The sequence below is a fragment of the Aotus nancymaae genome, unplaced genomic scaffold (assembly GCF_030222135.1).
Source record: "Aotus nancymaae isolate 86718 unplaced genomic scaffold, 86718_ANA_hifiasm-v0.15.2.pri h1tg000018l, whole genome shotgun sequence".
In the NCBI taxonomy this organism is placed as follows: Eukaryota; Metazoa; Chordata; class Mammalia; order Primates; family Aotidae; genus Aotus; species Aotus nancymaae.
Window position 1 is genome coordinate 8,547,825 of NW_026988430.1, and position 19,200 is coordinate 8,567,024.

General features: G+C 51.3%; 2 protein-coding genes across 5 annotated transcripts in view; one reads left to right on the forward strand and one right to left on the reverse strand.

Annotated features, from left to right (window-relative positions):
• Nucleotides 1–25: 25 nt before the first annotated feature.
• SMCR8 (SMCR8-C9orf72 complex subunit) lies at nucleotides 26–12,285 on the forward strand. The gene is made up of 2 exons (XM_012438771.3): nucleotides 26–2,871; nucleotides 6,996–12,285. Exons 1-2 carry the CDS (start codon nucleotides 512–514, stop codon nucleotides 7,447–7,449), a joined length of 2,814 nt encoding a protein of 937 aa, XP_012294194.1. The 5' UTR covers nucleotides 26–511; the 3' UTR covers nucleotides 7,450–12,285.
• The window catches only part of SHMT1 (serine hydroxymethyltransferase 1), a 41,455-nt gene continuing 34,356 nt past the window's right edge, over nucleotides 12,102–19,200 (reverse strand). For all 4 annotated transcript variants that reach the window (XM_012438772.3, XM_021674773.2, XM_012438775.3 and 1 more), the window contains 4 exons: nucleotides 17,888–18,010; nucleotides 14,883–14,999; nucleotides 13,524–13,634; nucleotides 12,102–13,164 (listed from right to left, as the gene is read on the reverse strand). In XM_012438772.3, the coding sequence (XP_012294195.1) occupies nucleotides 12,995–13,164; nucleotides 13,524–13,634; nucleotides 14,883–14,999; nucleotides 17,888–18,010 (521 nt within the window). In that variant the 3' untranslated portion in view covers nucleotides 12,102–12,994. The remainder of the gene's footprint in view (nucleotides 13,165–13,523; nucleotides 13,635–14,882; nucleotides 15,000–17,887; nucleotides 18,011–19,200) is intronic.

Consider the following 19,200-nt stretch of genomic DNA (forward strand, 5'->3'; position numbering starts at 1 on the left):
GTGCAGGAGTCATGTGATACCAAGATGGCGGCGCCGCAGTAGCTGGATCCGCGTTGTGGCGTCCTGCGAGCCGCGACGGTTTCTGCCCTCGGGTAGTGGGGGACGGCAGCGCTTGGCTGACCCCTGCGGTGGCCCGTAGCGTCGCTTTAAGCCTGGTTCAAAGCCCGGGTTGTTGCTGTCACGGTGGGTTCCAGGGAGTGCAGGTGACCTCGCTGCAGGTTCTTGGGCTGGTCTCTCTCGCCGGAGGAAGAAAAGAAGGGCAGTTGAGTTTACGGCCTTGGCGTTCGTTCATGAGGCCTCCGAGAGCTCCGGAGGAGCTACAACTCTGAGGGGGTGGCTAGAGTTCGAGTCCTCGGGTGTGTGAGAAGCAGCCTAGGACCCCGGGTTGGGGGAGTCGCAAAGAAGGCCGCAAGGGCTTCGCTTCCTTCTCCGGAGGCCTGCCTTCTGCGCGTCGATTAACACCGCATTCTTTCCCACTTCCTCTCAATGTTTTCTTCATATATCTGGAAATATGATCAGCGCCCCTGACGTAGTGGCCTTCACCAAAGAGGAAGAATATGAGGAAGAGCCTTACAATGAGCCGACCCTACCTGAGGAGTACTCTGTGCCGCTCTTCCCCTTCGCCAGCCAGGGTGCTAACCCCTGGTCAAAACTGTCCGGGGCCAAGTTCTCGAGGGACTTCATTCTTATTTCCGAGTTCTCTGAGCAGGTGGGACCCCAACCCTTACTGACCATCCCTAATGACACCAAAGTTTTTGGCACTTTTGATCTCAATTACTTCTCTCTGCGTATCATGTCTGTGGATTACCAGGCTTCCTTCGTGGGCCATCCTCCTGGATCTGCCTACCCCAAGCTGAACTTCGTGGAGGACTCCAAGGTGGTGCTGGGAGACTCCAAGGAGGGAGCCTTTGCATATGTGCACCACCTTACCCTATATGACCTGGAGGCCCGTGGGTTCGTGAGGCCCTTTTGCATGGCTTATATCTCTGCAGACCAGCATAAAATCATGCAGCAGTTCCAGGAGCTTTCCGCCGAATTTTCCAGAGCTTCTGAGTGCTTGAAGACTGGGAACAGGAAGGCATTTGCTGGGGAACTTGAAAAAAAGCTGAAAGACTTGGATTACACCAGGACAGTGCTGCACACAGAGACGGAGATCCAGAAGAAAGCCAATGACAAAGGCTTTTACTCATCTCAGGCAATTGAGAAAGCCAATGAACTGGCTAGTGTGGAGAAGTCCATCATTGAACATCAGGACCTGCTGAAGCAGATCCGCTCATACCCTCATCGGAAGTTGAAGGGGTCTGATTTGTGTCCTGGTGAGATGGAGCACACCCAGGATCAGGCCAGCCAGGCATCCACTACCTCTAACCCTGATGAGTCTGCTGATATAGACCTTTACACCTGCAGACCAGCCTACACCCCAAAACTTATCAAAGCAAAGTCCACCAAGTGTTTTGACAAGAAGTTGAAAACCTTGGAGGAGCTCTGTGACACTGAATATTTCACCCAGACCCTGGCTCAGCTCAGCCACATTGAGCACATGTTCAGAGGAGACCTGTGTTACCTCCTGACCAGTCAGATTGATAGAGCACTTCTAAAACAACAGCACATTACAAACTTTCTCTTTGAAGACTTTGTGGAGGTTGATGACAGGATGGCAGAGAAACAAGAGAGCCTACCCTCTAAACCCAGTCAAGACAGGCCACCTTCCAGGTCTCTAGAAGAATGCCCAATTCCTAAAGTGTTAATTAATGTTGGTTCTTACAAGTCCAGTGTGGAGTCTGTGCTAATCAAGATGGAGCAGGAACTTGGAGATGAGGAATACAAGGAAGTGGAGGTGACAGAGTTGAGCAGTTTTGACCCCCAGGAAAACCTGGACTACCTGGATATGGATATGAAAGGGAGTATCAGCAGTGGTGAAAGCATTGAAGTCCTGGGCACGGAGAAATCCACCTCTGTGCTTTCTAAGTCTGACAGCCAGGCCAGCCTCACAGTACCATTGAGCCCCCAGGTGGTTCGGAGCAAAGCAGTCAGCCACAGGACCATCAGCGAGGACAGTATTGAAGTCCTTAGTACCTGCCCCTCTGAGGCCCTCATCCCTGATGACTTTAAGGCCAGCTACCCAAGTGCCATTAATGAAGAAGAATCATACACAGAAGACAATGAGGGAGCCATCCACTTCGAGGCAAGCATGAGCCCTCCGGAGCTGGGTGAGACAGAGGAGGGCAGTGTGGAAAACACTCCATCACAAATAGACTCCTCCTGCTGTATTGGGAAGGAGAGTGATGGTCAGCTGGTGCTGCCCTCCACTCCAGCCCATACACACACTGACGAGGATGGAGTGGTGAGCATCCCCCCACAGCGCCATAGGCAGAAGGACCAGGGGTTCCATGTTGACTTTTCAGTGGAAAATGCCAACCTTTCTTTCCAAGACAATAGTTATGAAGGGTTTCCTGCTTATGAGCTGGACCCAAGCCATCTGCTGGCTAGCCGGGACATCAGTAAGACCAGCCTGGACAACTGCTCAGACACCACCAGCTACGTGAGCAGTGTTGCCTCCACCAGCTCGGACAGGATCCCCTCTGCTCATCCTGCCGGCCTGTCTTCTGATAGGCATAAAAAGAGGGCTGGCCAGAATGCCTTAAAATTCATCCGCCAGTACCCCTTTGCCCACCCAGCCATCTACTCCCTGCTCAGCGGGAGGACACTCGTGGTCCTGGGGGAAGATGAGGCCATAGTCAGGAAGCTGGTGACTGCACTGGCCATCTTTGTCCCCAGCTATGGCTGCTACGCTAAGCCGGTGAAACACTGGGCCTCCTCCCCTTTGCACATTATGGATTTTCAGAAGTGGAAGCTTATTGGTCTGCAGAGGTAACTGGTTCCAGGTGGTGGGGAAGGGCCTTGGCCAAATACAGATGGGGCATATTGGTGTGGTGGGGCCAGAATCGGGAGGCCTGGCTTCTAGATGGGGCCCAGTCCTTACCACTGTGTTACTTTTGGCAGATCATTCCCCTCTCTGGTTTCCATTTCCTTGTCCTGTGAGGGGGTTGGAGTTCCTAGGTGGTTTCCAATCCCTGTCTGTCCCCCGGCTGCGTCAGAATTATTAGGGAAAGTTTTTTAAACCATGGATTCCTGAGTCACACCCCTCGAGGTTCTGATTCAGTTGGTGTGAATTAGGACACGGAATTTATCTGTGGCCCTCGCCAGCCAGACTGCAGGAGGCATCCATCTGTAAAAGCAGAAGGCCCATCAGAAGGGACAGATGACTCTGGGGGAGAGCATTAGGCTGCTCTCCCAGTAAGTGCTCCTTCACCCTTCAGAGCACGTGCAGATGTTGGGCACTGGGAGCATCTGCCTCCGGTGTCCTGCACAGGTGTGAGGTGAGGCGGGCAGGGGTGGGGAGCCCTGTACCTTGGAGGGTCCACTGAGGGGCCAGAAGTGAAATGGGTTGGGCTGCAGCTCACCCAAAGAATTCCTGGGGGAGGTGAGCAGTAGATGCTACCTGCAGGTATCATAAGATGAAACTTGCGGGCTGTGGCAGTTAGTGGGAGCAGGGGGTGGTCTGGGTCAGGTCCTGGTGCTGCCACCACTCTCTGTGTGCATTCGGACCAGCCATCTCCTCTCATTCATTCAGTTACCAAATCGTGTTGAACGCCTCTGAAGGGCTCACGGGGCCCACCTGAGAGCCATCGGAAGGGTCCACATTTAGTGCATGTTCAAAGAGCACAGCCCAGTGCAGTGCTGGGCCCTGAGAAGCACTCGGAGGGCGGAACCGGCACTGATACAGGCAGGCAGACTGGGGCCCACCTGAGGCCTGGCTTTAAAAATCACAAGCAGGAGAGATGTCTTGGCTGGTTGTGACCTTCCTGTTCTCGGAGGTGTTGCGCTGCAGAGGCTCTGCACTCCGAGCACCAGAGCCCAGAAGTGTCTCTCCTCACCCAGGCCCCTCCTCAGATGATGGACTAGCTCTCAGGACCCTCACTTGAGACCACTAGGCTTGCTGGCCCTTGATTTTTTTCACTTTGCCTGGAAATGCTTGTAGTCAGCTCAGCCATCTGTGGGGACAAGAGATGGCTAAACAGCCAAGCTGGTCCCCTGTCATTTGTGGAGTTTTTTGTTTTGTGGGGGGTTTTTTTGAGACAGAGTCTTGCCCTATTGCCCAAATTGGAGTGCAGTGATGCCATCTTGGCCCACTGCAGCCTCTGCCTCCTAGGCTCAGGAGATTTTTGTGCCTCAGCCTCTCCAGTAGCTGGCATTATAGGTATGTGCCACCATGGCAGGCTGATATTTGTATTTTTAGTAAAAACAGGGTTTCACCACGTTGGCCAGGCAGGTCTCAAATGATCCGCCCACCTCAGCCTCCCAAAGTGCTGGGATTACAGGCATGAGCCATCACACCTGTCCCCACTGTCATTTTAAGTGAACACCAGGGGTCATCATATTGCTTACTAAGCAGCAGTCACAAGCCCAGACTGAAAAGCAGAGCTCGCTTCTGGCAGGAGAAAACGCTAGCCTAGCGTGTGTCAGAGGCCCGGGGTTGAGTCCTGGTTTGGCCAGTTGCTAGCTAGGTGACCTTGCAAAAGCCGCCGCCTCATCCAGTCCTCTGTGTCCTCATCAGTGAAGAGGTGTCCACCCATGGCAGGCGTGGGAAGTGCAGTGTGAGGCTGCAGTTGCAATGCTGTGCACCTGGGTGCTGGAAGCCTGGGGCTTGTCTTTTCCCGTGTCATCTGGCCTCCTGAGGAGGAGCTTTATGGAAACAAGTGGAGGAACAGTTAGAATAGCCAACTTCTTCCAAAAGAAGTGTTGTCACCATTGGGGCAGGTGTCAGAGCTGCATCAAGGGATGCTGGGCCTAAGAGCAGGTGTCCCAGCAGAGATAGAGGGGCAAAAAGTGGGAGGTGAGGCCTGGGTGCCCTGTGGCGGCAGCACCTGTGGAGCTGGATATGCGGAGCTTGGGAGGTGTTTGACTCTGGCCAGCCCCACTTTGGGGAAGTAAGAGTGAAGGCAGTAGAGAGAGCTGAGAAGGCCCCGGAATACAGGGGACCACACAGCATGGGTTGAGGAGAGCGTCTCACTGTCCTCATGAGCTTTCTTAGATGTCAGCCACCTGTAGGCCTCAATTCTTCCACGCCTGTGGGATGCATGCAGTCCATAGCCCAGTGCTGCCACTATGGTCAGGATGCGTGGCCTTTGTTTCTCAGCTGTCCCATTTCTGTGACCTGGCTTTTGCCATGGTCTCCTCCACCCTCCTCAGTCCCTAGAGCCCACGCTGCTTCTAAGGGCCCGCTCTGAGGCAACCCCACGAACCCCCCAGGTCTTCCCAACTACAGCCTCTCTCAGGGAGAACAAGACCACGTCTCCCTTCACTTTGCTGTACTTGTACACATTTCTTTTCTTCCCAATCAGACTGAGTTCGTGAAAGACAGGAGTTCCAGGTCATTCTTCATTACAGGGTTAGCTCCCAGGGCAATGCTGGGATGTTATAGGTGCTCAGTAAATGATTGTTAAATACACAAGAAGATAAAACCCAGGAAGGAAAAAGTACTAGATTACCTTGGTCCCAAGTCACATCAGTCCTTTTTACACAATACCTGTCTGACATAAGCCCTAAATATCCAGGCCCTAACAGGGCAGTCCCTGCTGCTCTGGGGAAGCTGCTCCAGGAGGGTATTTAAGGAACTGCTTCCCTCACTGAGTGAACACTGGCTTTTCCTGGCTCTGATGTGCCAGGCACTGGGGGCATGAGATGATGCAGTCCTGGGACTCTAGAATCCAGGAGCTTCTTTGTCCAGTAGGAGAAGCCAGTGAACAAACAGCAGTCACCCCACTGGTCACTGCTAGGCTGAAAGTAATGATGGTGATGACACTGCCCATTGAGGGCCAGCACTGTCATAAACACAACTCATTTTGTCTCCACAGCGACCCATGAGGGATGTGATAGTAGTAACTGGCCCGTACGTGACTCATGCCTGAAATCCCAAATCTTTGGGAGGCCAAGGCAGGAGGATCACTTGAGCCGAGAAGTTCAAGACCAGCCTGAGCAACACAGCAAGCTTCTGTCTCTACAAAAAATTATCTGGGTGTGGTGGCATACACCTGTAGTCCCAACTATTTGGGAGGCCAAGGTGGGAGAATTGCTTGAGCTCAGAAGGTGAAGGCTGCAGTGAGTCATGATCATGCCAGTGCACTCCAGCCTGGACAACAGAGCAAGGCCCTATCTCTAAATAAATAAATAAAAATAGGCTGGGCATGGTGGCTCACGCCTGTAATCCCAGCACTTTGGGAGGCCGAGGCGGGTGGATCACGAGGTCAAGAGATCGAGACCATCCTGGTCAACATGGTGAAACCCCGTCTCTGCTAAAAATACAAAAAATTAGCTGGGCACGGTGGCGCGTGCCTGTAGTCCCAGCTACTCGGGAGGCTGAGGCAGGAGAATTGCCTGAACCCAGGAGGCGGAGGTTGCAGTGAGCCGAGATCGCGCCATTGCACTCCAGCCTGGGTAACAAGAGCGAAACTCCGTCTCAAAAAAAATAAAAATAAAAATAGTAGGAACTGTTATCGCCATCTCATAGGTGAGGCTCAGAATGGTTAAGGAACTTGGCCAAGGTCACAGCAGGAAATCAGAGAAGATCAGAGAAGGCTGAATATGGTTTAAATTGAGCTAAATGCAAGAGGGAGAGGGTATTTCAGGCAGAACAAAGAGGTTTGTAATTTTGAGGGTCCGCTGAAAGCTTGCCATGGCTCCAAAAGATAATCCATTCAGCAGGAATTGGACCACAAAGGGCCTTGTGGGTCACTTTGGTCCTGAGAGTGTGAGGAGCCCTTTGAAGACCATGATGATCAGATTTGCCTTCCAGGAAGAGCTGGTGCGTGCTGGCTGGGTGGGTGCTGGCTGGGTGGGTGCTGGCCTGGGGACAGGACGCCTCACCTCTCAAGCTTCTGCCTCCACTTTCCCGGCCGTTGCCTCTCCTCTTGACCTTGGCCTGTATGTTTCAGAGTGGCCTCACCTGCCGGTGCTGGTACCCTCCATGCCCTGAGCCGCTACAGCCGCTACATGAGCATCCTGGACCTTGACAACAAAACCCTGCGCTGCCCCCTCTACAGAGGCACCCTGGTGCCCCGCCTGGCAGACCACCGCACACAGATCAAACGAGGCAGCACCTACTACCTGCATGTCCAGAGCATGCTCACCCAGCTCTGCTCCAAGGCTTTCCTCTACACATTCTGCCACCACCTGCACTTGCCTACCCATGACAAGGAGACAGAGGAGCTGGTAGCCAGCCGCCAGGCGAGCTTCCTAAAGCTGACCCTGGGTCTGGTGAATGAGGATGTCAGGGTGGTCCAGTACCTGGCTGAGCTGCTGAAGCTGCACTACATGCAGGAATCTCCGGGGACCAGCCACCCCATGCTCAGGTTTGACTATGTCCCCAGCTTTTTGTATAAAATCTGAGGTCGGTCCCAGCCACTGTGACCAAGACCTGTGACTCAGGGTGTGGGGAGGGGAGGGGTTGGCATGACCAAACAGTTACCTGAGCTGGATTGTTTAGGTTTCTGGTGTCTGGCAGCATGGTTCCCACATGGTTCCTGGTAGCTTTCAAGTTGGACGTGGGCAGAAGTGGAGCCTGGCTCCCTCTAAAGGCGTCTGTGGAGGGACGGTGACGGCTACATTCAGCTCCCTGGTGAAGAGCGGCCCCTCGATGTGGAGGGGGCCTTGGTTTTCTGAGGACTGGCAGCCAGAGCAGAAGGGAAGCCACCAGATCCTTGGTGGGGCAGGGTGAGGGCAGGAAGGCCAAAGCCTGATGGGAGGAGCACACGGGCCGTATTCAGCATTACTGGACACTTGAGTGGCAGAATGAGCGAGGGTAGCAGCCAGGTAACTGTTGTAGTTTGGTGGAAAACAGGAGGGCAGAACACCCATTGCCACCTTCAGACCCAGGCGCAGCCCTTTATTTGGCCTCCTGGAGCCCACTCTCCCAGGGGAGGCCCTGAACCAGCCAGTGGGAGGGAGAAAGGCTGCCACTGTCTGGGTCATGGGAAACATGCAACCTTCTGGGCCTCAGGGCCACAGAGCATGAGCAGCACCCTGTCCCCTGTCCTTGCCACCTTACCAGGGAGAGAAATGCCTATGAGCGGGCCTTGGGACTCACTCCCCATGCTTATTCGCCAGGAATGAGCAGAGCGTTCAGTAGTCCCAGTGTGAAGTGGCCTAGCGGCTCCTGCTGGCCAGAGCACGTGAGCACTGAGTATTCTTATTGGGAAGGTCTGCAGACCTGAGTGAACATGGCAGAGGCCATATTCCAGCTCCCACCCACGCAAACCTTTGCAACCACTTCACTACCTCTCACTGGGTTCGTGGGCATAGGAAAGCATGGTTCTGTTCAGTCAGCTGGTGCAGGTGGTTGGCCTGGCCGATGAGAACTCAGATGGCCTGGATTTCCTGGATGAGCTCCCACGTGGCACTCTTCAGGTTCTGCCTCTGAGAGACTGTGTGCACCTGTCACCACAGCTCACGGCCGTCCCCAGTTGAGTCCTCCTTCTGAAGACAATTGAGACTAGAAAGGAAACACCCCCTGGTTCCTCCAGCACCTGTCCCACTGATAGTGATCCCCTGCCCTCCCTGAGCCTCCTTAGGCAATGGCCACTGGTTTGTAGACAGATGGTTTCTTGCAGCCTTGAAAATTTTATTTCCTAAGTGGGGATAGTTCTGGGTATTACTGCTTCTTTAATTTGTTCCACAAAAATTGTGCTGAAATGGACCTGAATCAGCCCTGGGTATGCATCTGTTGGCGCCTGTAGTACACCCTCGAGGTCATCACAGAGCCAGCCAGCTTCTCTTCTCATCAAGGAGGCAGAGACCCCTGGTGGAAGCCGAGAGTGACCAAGAAGGCTTGCATCACATCACTCCAGTGGTTCCCTCCTAGTCCAAGTCCTCGATGTAAGGGGATGGCCTGTTGGCTCCAGCCATCGGCTTCTGTTCAGGGTCCTTGCTCCCATCAAAGGTGTGTGATTTTGTTCTTTGGGCTGCCATGGAGAACCTTTTGTGGCAGACGGTGCTGCCTACATCTCATCAGTTCTCTGAACCTGTGCCCATTATGCATGTTCACAGACAGGAGAGTCGCCAGCAATGCCTTGGCAGGCTTTAAATGTGAAACGTCTGTTACTAGCACTAGAGGCAGGCTGGGCAGGGAGCCTGCTTCTCATCGTGGACTCCCTTATCTGTTACGGCTCCCTCCCCTCCTGTTCTAGATGCTGATTTGTTTTGTCACTGGCTGGCTAACTGCTGTCTACTTATGCCTCCCAAGGTCATAACTGTGCAACATTTTTTCTGAGCAGGCAGGTCAGTAAGTGATCATTGGCACCACCACTGTGGCATTCCTATCACACCATCACAGAAATTCACAGCTCATACTCTTCTCACCTAGGAAACTTGGGAAAGGCTGATGAGTTTGGGGCAGATGCGGAATTGCAGCCACACTTGGACTTCTAGAAGCTGAAGGTTTGCACTCTAGTGGTCCTAAGTGAAGTCCACTTGGTGTATTTGCTGGCACACACCCTCAAGGGTGGTTCAGAAGGTCCTGAGACCTAAGGCAAGAGGCTGCTGGGGCGTGAACAGAACAGACTGTCTCAGGGACAGGCATAGAAGCAGCAAGCAGGGCGATGTCCCTCAAGGTGGTTCTTCATTAAGTAAAGATGGTTTCATGACTAGCGTGTGAGCTCCCTGATTTATATTTGAGTTAAAAACTAACTTTTCAATGTGGCAATTTCAAAGGATTACTTGATGCTAAGTATGTTTCCTTTCAAAGGGATCTTGAAGTAGTTCTAGGACTGAGTCATAGCTTGGGCAGAGGCAGTTAGTTAACACTGGGAAGCCCTGCCCCTCCCTATGCCCGCTCCATTCCAGGGAACTGAAACCTACTCTGAGTCTCACATCTCTAAACCTCAGTGGTGAGACCAATACAGTGGGACTAATCTCATCAACAATTTCATTTGAAGCTGGGCACAGTGGCTCACGCCTGTAATCTCAGCACTTTGGGAGGCTGAGGCGGGTGGATCACCTGAGGTCAGGAATTCAAGACCAGCCTGACCAACATGGTGAAACCCCGTCTCTACTAAAAATACAAGAAGAGTTAGCCAGGCCTGGTGATGCGTGCCTGTAATCCCAGTTACTTGGGAGGCTGAGGCCGGAGAATCGCTTGAACCTGGGAGGCAGAGGTTGCAGTGAGCCGAGATCTTGAACCTGGGAGGCAGAGGTTGCAGTGAGCTGAGATCATGCCACTGCACTCCAGCCGAGCAACAAGAGCAAAAACCACATCTCAAAAAAAAATTTTTTTTCATTTGAGGTATTTTCCAGTAGAAGGTTAATAAATTTTTAATGAAACCATTAAAAATAACACTTCCCAGAAAATAGATGACATCAGTGTCCCTGCTACTTCCTCAGTCCTCTCGATTGCTTTGAGGGCCCAGGTACTGAAACTGGTTGTCTGAGTTGTGTCAGCTTTTCCTCCAGTCCATTATCCCACTCCCCATTTCTGAAGCAGTCTAGGTTAAGAAACTAGCCAGGCAGGTAGCTGTGGACTGGTGATTTTCAGAAGTCCCACTTTAGAGATCAGGCCACAGCTTTTTATGTTGCAAAGAACACATCAGCCTGAGCTGTGGCCTCACGCCTGTTTCCCCAGGAATGTCACTCCTTTGGGATTTTAGAAATTGTGGCTTTTCCATATATCATTTACTCCAATAGTTGAAGTCACACACATTGCTCCCGAATGTGGAAATGGACCACAGTATCTTACCTTTCATTCCCCATCTGGCCTCTACCTTCTTTGCTTCAGTGGTTGAAAACAGTTGCTATATTCGAAGTATAGTAGATTTCAACCTCACAAAAATGACAAGTCTATTTCACAATCCTAGGAAGGCCCACTGATTTCATCTCACGTGCTAGGGCGGCTGCAGTTGGAAGCTGAGAGCAGCCCTCTGCTCACTGAATGTCTTGCGTACGCTGACTGCTGCCCGCAGTGCCAAACATGCCCCGTGGCCCAGACCCGGTGCTGCACCTTGAGTCAGCGTCTAGTGCTGCTGTCCTGTCTTTGTCGGCACAGCTGGTAGCACTGTCTCAGCCAGGGGGTTTATCAGGTGTGCAAGGCCTTTGGAGGAGCTAAGCCCCTATGGTGGGCAGTCTCCTTTACCTTCCCACCTCCCGGTAAAGCGCAGAAGACAGTGCCTGGGTTTGTGCTTTGAAGCAAACCAGCCAGCTTTCTGGTTTTGCCCCAATATTGTGATGGAACATAATAAAACTGGAGATACGGTTTTAACTCTGCAAAAAGGAAAAAGCATCAAGTTTCTGCTTCTGGCTGGAAAGCAAAACAAAACCAATCTCAGCTGACAAGGCTGGGCAAACTAAGTTTTCCTGAGCCCATTTTCCTTCGAGCCCTGACCTAGTCTGGCCTTATGTAATTAAGGTTTGGTTAAAGCTGTGAAAAGGAGGCAGGAGGGGATGGGAATGTGGGGAGGAGGATGAGCACTCTGCAGCTGATTAATCTGTTGGTAAGGGCCCAGCTTTCTGGGAGTGCTTAATTCTGCCCTGCCTTGGAGTGGAGGCTGCATACAGCCCTGGAGGTAGCTTGTCTCCAGCTGCGGAGGGGTCAGGCCCCTAAATTGAAGACCACTTTGGCAGCAGAAATGTAGGGACTGGTGTTTCACCCACAGCTCACAGATTCTGCAGCAGCTTACAATAAAGCAAACGCCAACAGGCTAGACCCCAGAGTGCAGGGGCTGCCGCCTACAAGGTGGGACCACAGGGTGCCTCACCCATATTGTCTGTCACTAAATAGCTTGAGTCACAGATTGGATTGAGATAAATGCCACCTTCGAGGTTGCAGTGAAAAGCATAGTCCTATGTGATGAATTCACGTGTTATTTTTTAAAAAGCTATTTTATTACTGCATGTTCCTGTCTGTCTTGTGAATGTGAGTCCCCACCACCACGTGAGCAGCAGTCGTTGCAGTGGCTGGTGCAGGAGTGCGACTGACAAGTGTGTGATAGCATCTCGTAGGTGTTGCACAAGAGTTAACCAGAGTCAATGCCAAACACATAGTATGAGAAGTGTACTTTTTAAGAAATTAATTTATTTGAGTTCAAATATTTTTGAAATATAAAAATTGGTTGTATTTTTTAAAGCTATAATTCTTGTAGACATTCTGTGGTTAAAAATTTGATTGTGCTTATTAAAAATGGTCATCTATGTTTTGCACTTCGGCTATGTGAAAATAAAGTTTCTTTGGGAAGGTGACATTTGGCTTCCTGATTATGGGGGGGATTTGGTAGCAGGAAAGCCTGGTTGACTCTCACACCAGGATGGAGGGAGGAGAAGACCATTTCTACACCATTTTTTTTTTAATCCACTAGAGAACAGTCTACACCATATTTTTTAGCTACTAACAGCAAAACCTTCCCACCATACAGGGTGCACCTTGTGTACACTTGGCTAACATACACTTCTGATTTACGGTACATAGCAGAAGCTTCAGAGGCTAATTCAGTTCTCCTTTGGCATGCCATTGGATAACAAGATAGTAAGAGTGGCAGTGTTTCCAAGCTGTGGACATGGGCATTTCTTCTCTGTTGCAGTAAGGAAGAGCAGAGCCCAGGGAGAGTAAAACGCTAGATTCTAATAGCTTTGCCCTACACCATGGTCTAAGTGATTATGGCCAAGAGGCTACACAGTATTTTAGTTTTATAGACTAATTATATCCAGCTGTGAGAAGGCCAGGTTCAAATTTAAATCCTTTAATTACCTGTCCCAGAATTACTAACAATGAGACTTAAACAAATTTTGATTTGTGAAGAAAACTTGAAAAAAGTCCAAAAGAAACCCCCTCAAAGGGCACAAGTAGTCAAGTCAATGGGTCCCCTGTGGAGCAGCTCATTCATCTCTCAAGGGGTCCTCCAGCAGACAGCTTCCTCTGTGGCGCAGGCAGGTTCAGAGTGGGCCAGCGGCTTTAGAAGTCAGGCACGCCAGGCAGAGGGAAGAGAGAAGCGAAGCTCTCGACCTCCTCCCGGAGAGCCTGCACGGCCCCCTTGTATTTATCACCTGCCAGTCTCTCCTTGAACTCCTTCAGGGTGGCTCTGACGCCAGTGTCGCTCTGGATCTGCAGGGTTAGCTCTATCCCTGCGCCACAAGACACAAGTGAGTCACCCCGGGGTCACCCCACACTACACACCAGAGGGGGCCGAGGCACAGCTGTCAGAATGTCTCCCATCTGGGGAGTGCGGCAAGGCACGAGGTCTCAATGTTCACTTCAGAAATTACTCTTGGATGCACCCACCCTTGGACAGATATCGTGGGCAGCCCAAATTTATAAACCTCTCAGACAAGGTGATTTACCTAAGTGGTTTTTGCTGTCTCCCGCCCCAGCACTCAGCCTTGGTGCAGAATTGTCTTTGGGTGGCAGGGTCTCAGCTATTCATCACAATCAGAAACTAAATACACACAATAAGATGTGGGAACTTGCAAAATTTTATTCTTACCTCTGTGAATAAAGTGGGCTACTTTTTGGAAGTCTTTTTCCAAAAGTCCACGGGACGTCAGTGCTGGGGTCCCCAGCCGCAGTCCACTGGGCCGTAGAGCGCTTCTGTCACCTGCAACATAAACGGGGCTCTGTCCCTAAGCCACACTCACCACTGTGACAATGGTGCATTTTAAAGGGACGTGGGTAAAAGAGAACTGGCCTGAGGATACTGGTTGTCTCTAGCAAGGACACTACAACTGATTCAGAAACTAAAGGTAGAACCCAAGGCACAAGTGGGTACAACCACATTTTGGCCACTCTTCCTTATTTGTACACAAAGTAGTCTGATGTCTCTTGCTCCTAAACATGAGGTTAACATCTGTCTGGGGCCTGAAATGTGTCATCAATATTTTGTTAACAACCCACAGAGAAATGCAGCCTCTGGATTTTAGAGGCCCTCACCTCCCTCATCTAATTAATGTACCATTTCCAAAGGCTCCACATCAGTCTTTTTGTTCCCTGGCAAGATCAGGGCCAAGCCCAAAGGCACAGCCAAGAGACAGCCAAGGTATGGTCCCCACCCCAACTCCAGTTGTTTTTTTTTTCAGACTGAGTCTCATTCTGTTGCCCAGGCTGGAGTACAGTGGTGCAATCTCTACTCACTGCAACCTCTGCCTCCCGTCTTCACATTAATTCTCCTGCCTCAGCCTCCTGAGTAGCTGGGATTATGGGCGTGCACCACCTTGCTCAGTTAATTTTTGTATTTTTTTTTCTTTTTTTGAGACAGAGTTTTGCTCTGTCACCAGTCTGGAGTGCAGTGGCGCGATCTCGGCTCATTGCAACCTCTGCCTCCTGGGTTCAAGTGATTCTCCTGCCCCAGCCTCCCGAGTAGCTGGGACTACAGGCACGCACCACCACACCCAGCTAATTTTTGTATTTTTAGTAGAGATGGTACAATTCAAGATGAGATTTTAAAAATAAAAATAAATTAAAAAATAGTAGAGACGGGGCTTCACCATTTTGCTAGGATGGTCTTGATCTCTTCACCTCGTGATTCACCCACCTTGTGATCTGCCCGCCTCAGCCTCCCAAAGTGTTGGGATTACAGGTATGAGCCACCGCGGCTGGACAATTTTTGTATTTTTAGTAGAGAGGGTTTCACCATTTTGGCCAGACTGGTCTCAAACTCCTGACCTCAAGTGATCGCCTGCCTAGGCCTCCCAAAGTGCTGGGATTACAGGCGTGAGCACCTTGCCCAGCCCTCGCTCCAGTTTTTATCGGAGGTCTGTCCCCAGTGCCAATATCTTTATCAGCTACAACTTTGGCCAGAAGCAATGCAGATGGGAGTGGAATGAAGGAGGCCAAGGATGATTCTCACCTGGGCAGGTATTCTTGTTGCAGGCAATAGAACAGGCTTCCAGTACCTTCTCAGCCCTTCCACCATCTGTGCCTTTGGAACGGAGATCCACGAGGATCAAATGGTTGTCAGAACCACCTGGAAACAAAGTTGGACACAGAAATGCAGGCTAATTCTATGCCGTGAAGGAATCTCTCTGAGAAATGGAGGTGAGGGTGAAGGAGGCCAAAGCAGATGAGGTCAGGAAGGTGAGCACACTCACCACGTGGCCTGGGATTCTAATCACCCACGAGAGATGCCCGGGCCTGAGAGTGTGAAAGGAAGGCCAGGACACTTTGGAAAGGCGTAACTGATCATACAGAAGAGGGCCTGACACTCCCCTGGGGAAGAGACAGCTTCCTCAGGCTGCTCCTGGCTTGTTTTCTCTGACAAGTTGCTTGGGCAATTCCCTAACACTGAAGGCTCCCTGAAGGCAGCATGAGTATTGGGCAGTGGTTCAATTTACTGTGTTGGCAGGGTAAGGCGCATGCTCACAGAGCACATTAGGTGCCAGACACTGTACTAGCCTGTGGTGGGTTTTACCAGGATCCTGTGAGGCTGATGGTACTATCAAAATGGTAAGGTGACAATAGCAAGGCTAACAGTTTTCTGGACCTGGCCCGAGGTCACACAGAAGGATTCTACCACTTTGAACCTTCATTAAGCCGGGGTATTGCCGTGGGTGCCGATGGTGCTTGGGCCTCTGCCTCTGAGCTGTATGCAGGATGCCTTTGAAGATGAGGGTGAGCTAGGGCTCCAGCTTGGCTCTGCAGCCCCACAGCTGTGCCCACCCACTTGCAGTGTGGCTTTAGGCAGGCAGCTCAACATTGTGGAACCTCAGATCTCAGATGCTCATTTGTAACAGACCAATCATTCACAGGGCTGTCATGAGGTTTAAGTCAGATACTGAATACAGTGTTTCTCACTTTGTCAGGCACAAAGGGGCATTCACAAGCATTATCTGCTTCAGCCGTGTGCATCAGGTCCTCAGAGGGCAGAATGACAATGACAAAGTCACCAGGGAGAGGGCAGGCCCATGCCATGAGATGACCATGGTGTCGGGGACTATGGCCTAAACCCTCACAACTCCAAGGGTGGCTCCCAGACCAGCATCACCCAAGATCTGGTCAGAATCTGCATCACACCAGCAGCCCCAGGGATGGTATGCACATCCAAGTTTGAGAAACAGGGACATGGCCAGGTGGGGTGGCTCACACCTGTAAGCCCAGAACTTTGGGAGGCCAAGGCGGGCAAATCACAAAGTCAGGAGTTCGAGACCAGCCTGATCAACATGGTGAAACCCATCTCTACTAAAAATACAAAAATTAGCCAGGCATGGTAGCACCTGCCTGTAATCCCAGCTACTTGGGAGGCTGACTCAGGAGAATTGCTTGAACCCTGGAGGCAGCGGTTGCAGTGAGCCGAGATGGTGCCACTGCACTCCAGCCTGGGCAACAGAGTGAGACTCTGTCTCAAAAAAAAAAAAAAAAGAGAAACAGGGCCGGGCGCGGTGGCTCACGCCTGTAATCCAAGCACTTTGGAGGCCAAGGCGGGCAGATCACCTGAGGTCGGGAGTTCAAGACCAGCCTGACCAACATGGAGAAACAGGGACCCACAGTGGTTCCCAAAACCAGTTTTGGGCACCAGTAACTGGTTTTGTGAAAGACAGTTTTTCCACAGATGGCGTTGGGGGATGGTTTTAGGATGAAACTTCCACCTCAGATCATCAGGCATTAGATTCTCATAAGGATGCAGGTATAATCAGAAGGGGAAAAAAGGATAGTTTCTCAAAAGAGGCCCAACTTAGCTCCCTCACATGTGCAGTTCACAACAGGGTTCAGCTCCTATGAGAATTGAATGCTGCCACTGATCTGCCAGGAGACGAAGCTCAGGCGGCAATGATCTCTTCCCCAGCTCACTTCCTGCTGTGCGCTGGGTTCCTAACAGGCCACAAACCAGTACTAGTCCGTGGCCTGGAGGTTGGGGACTCCTGAGCAAAAGCACCCTGAAGGTCACAGTCCACACTAGGACTTCTTGGGCTTTATTATTTGAAGACATGGAGGATGATGGGAGAACAGAAAGTGAAGTAAAATATAAAAGTGGGTGTGGCCAGCACTACTGAGGTGATGGCATCAGCTGGCCTTCCCGGCACGGCTGAGGAGACGGTGCCCAGCCTTCCCAGGACTGCTGCATACACAGGGTTGGGTGGGAGCCCCACTCCTGAGACCAGAGGGCCTGTAATCCCCATAGAGGGCAAAGGGCATGGTGCAGGGAGTGGGCGCTTGGGTAAACACACAGCAGGACCCATACTCCTGGACCACACCACTGTTAGCACAGTCAGCAGCCTCGTGGGCCCAGGAATAAAGTTGCCCTTCCTCAGGAGGATCGAGTATACTGCCTGCCAAAAAAATGCCTTCTCCCCATGGAAGCCTGCAGAGACTGTGAGGTGGATGGCACCCCAGCATGGGGCCCTGACCTGGGAAGTCCATCTCATTCACAGTACATCGGCTCCAGAATGTATAGATCCAAGCAAACATGGCTATATATAGCAAGCCAACTCCCCAGGAACATGTGGCAAACCGGGAGGCCCCACCCCCAGTGGGGAGAGCTGCACCCCCATGTAGTGAGCACAGTGCAAAGCATCACCACAGACCACAGTCCTGGCTCTGCCACCTACCAGGTGTGTGACCACTACAGTCCATCCTCTCTCAGGTGAGCCTCACATAGTCCTGCAAAGCTGTTCTGAGGACATGCAGTCCTCATGCTGGTGACCAATGGCAGCCACTATTCCCATCATCTATGGTTCACCCAAGGGGGCAGCTGGCTGGCCTGAGGCAGGGGGAGGCTTTCCAGCTGGAGGTGAGACTGACCTCTTCCCAAGGTGGTCCCCAGTCATTGCAGCTCCAGCAGCAGTGCCTGGGCCACATCCTGGGTGGGCAAACTGAGGAGTAAGCCTTAATGCAACCACAAGAACAGGGTGTCTGTACCTGTGACTATTTTGTAGCCTAGCTCCGTCAGTGCCTCAGACAGAGCTCTGCAGTTGGCCACCACCTGGTGCTGATAAACTTTAAATTCCAGAGTCATAGCTTGCTTCAGGGCCACAGCAACCCCTGGACAGGAAGAGACAATGAGTCAGGAGGCTAGGATAGAATCACAGACAGACGATGAATACAACAACATTCCTGTTTACCCTCAAGCTTCCTTGCTTTTCAATGGCCCCCTTGCTTTTGGGGTTAGATTACATTTTCTTCCAAAATGACATATTTAAACAATTTTTTAAACTTATTATTTATTTCATTTTGTTTTGTTGAGATAGAGTTTCACTCTTGTTCCCCAAGCTGGCATGATCTCGCCTCACTGCAACCTCCACCTCCCAGGTTCAAGTGATTCTTCTGCCTCAGCCTCCCAAATAGCTGGGACTACAGGCATGTGCCACCATACCCAGCTAATTTTTTTGGTATTTTTAGTAGAGACAGGGTTTCACCGTATTGGCAAGGCTGGTCTTGAACTCCTGACCGCAAGTGATCTGCCCGCCTCAGCCTCCCAAAGTGCTGGGATTACAGGCATGAGCCACCATGCCCAACCAAAATATTTTTTTATTTTTATATTTTTGAGACAGGGTCTCACTCTCATTGCCCAGGCTGGAGTGCAGTGGAATGATCACAGTTCACTGCAGCCTTGACTTCCTGGGCTCAGATGATCCTCCCATCTCAGTCTCTGAAGTAGCTGGGACTAAAGGTATGTTCTACTACACGTGGCTAAATTTTTTTTTTTTTTTTTTTGAGACAGAGTCTTGCCCTGTCTCCCAGGCTGGAGTACAATGACACAATCTCAGCTCACTGCAACTTCCACCTCCTGGGGTTACAGGTGCCTGCTACCGCACCCAGCTAATTTTTGTATTTTTTAGTAGAAACGGGGTTTCGCCATGTTGGCCAGGCTGGTCTCGAACTCCCAACCTCAGCTGATTCGCCCACCGTGGCCTCCCAAAGTGTTGGGATTACAGGCGTGAGCCACCACACTTGGCCAATTTTTTTTTTTTTTTTTTTTTTGAGAGATGGAGTCTTGCTCTGTTGCCCAGGCTGGAGTGCAGTGGTGCGATCTCGGCTCACTGCAACCTCCACCTCCCAGGTTCAAGCGATTCTCCTGCCTCAGCTTCCTGAGTAGTTGGGACTACAGGCATGCACCACCATATCCAGCTAATTTTTGGATTTTTTAGTAGAGACAGGGTTTCACTGTGTGTTGACTAGGCTGGTCTTTTTTTTTTCTTTTTTTTGAGACGGAGTTTTGCTCGTTACCCAGG

Excerpts from the sequence above, each read along its gene's own strand:
- SMCR8 (XM_012438771.3), top strand. The coding sequence starts at position 512 with ATGATCAGCGCCCCTGACGTAGTGGCCTTCACCAAAGAGGAAGAATAT. Across the intron at positions 2,872-6,995 it reads AAGCTTATTGGTCTGCAGAG|AGTGGCCTCACCTGCCGGTG; the intron begins GTAACTGGTTCC and ends TGTATGTTTCAG.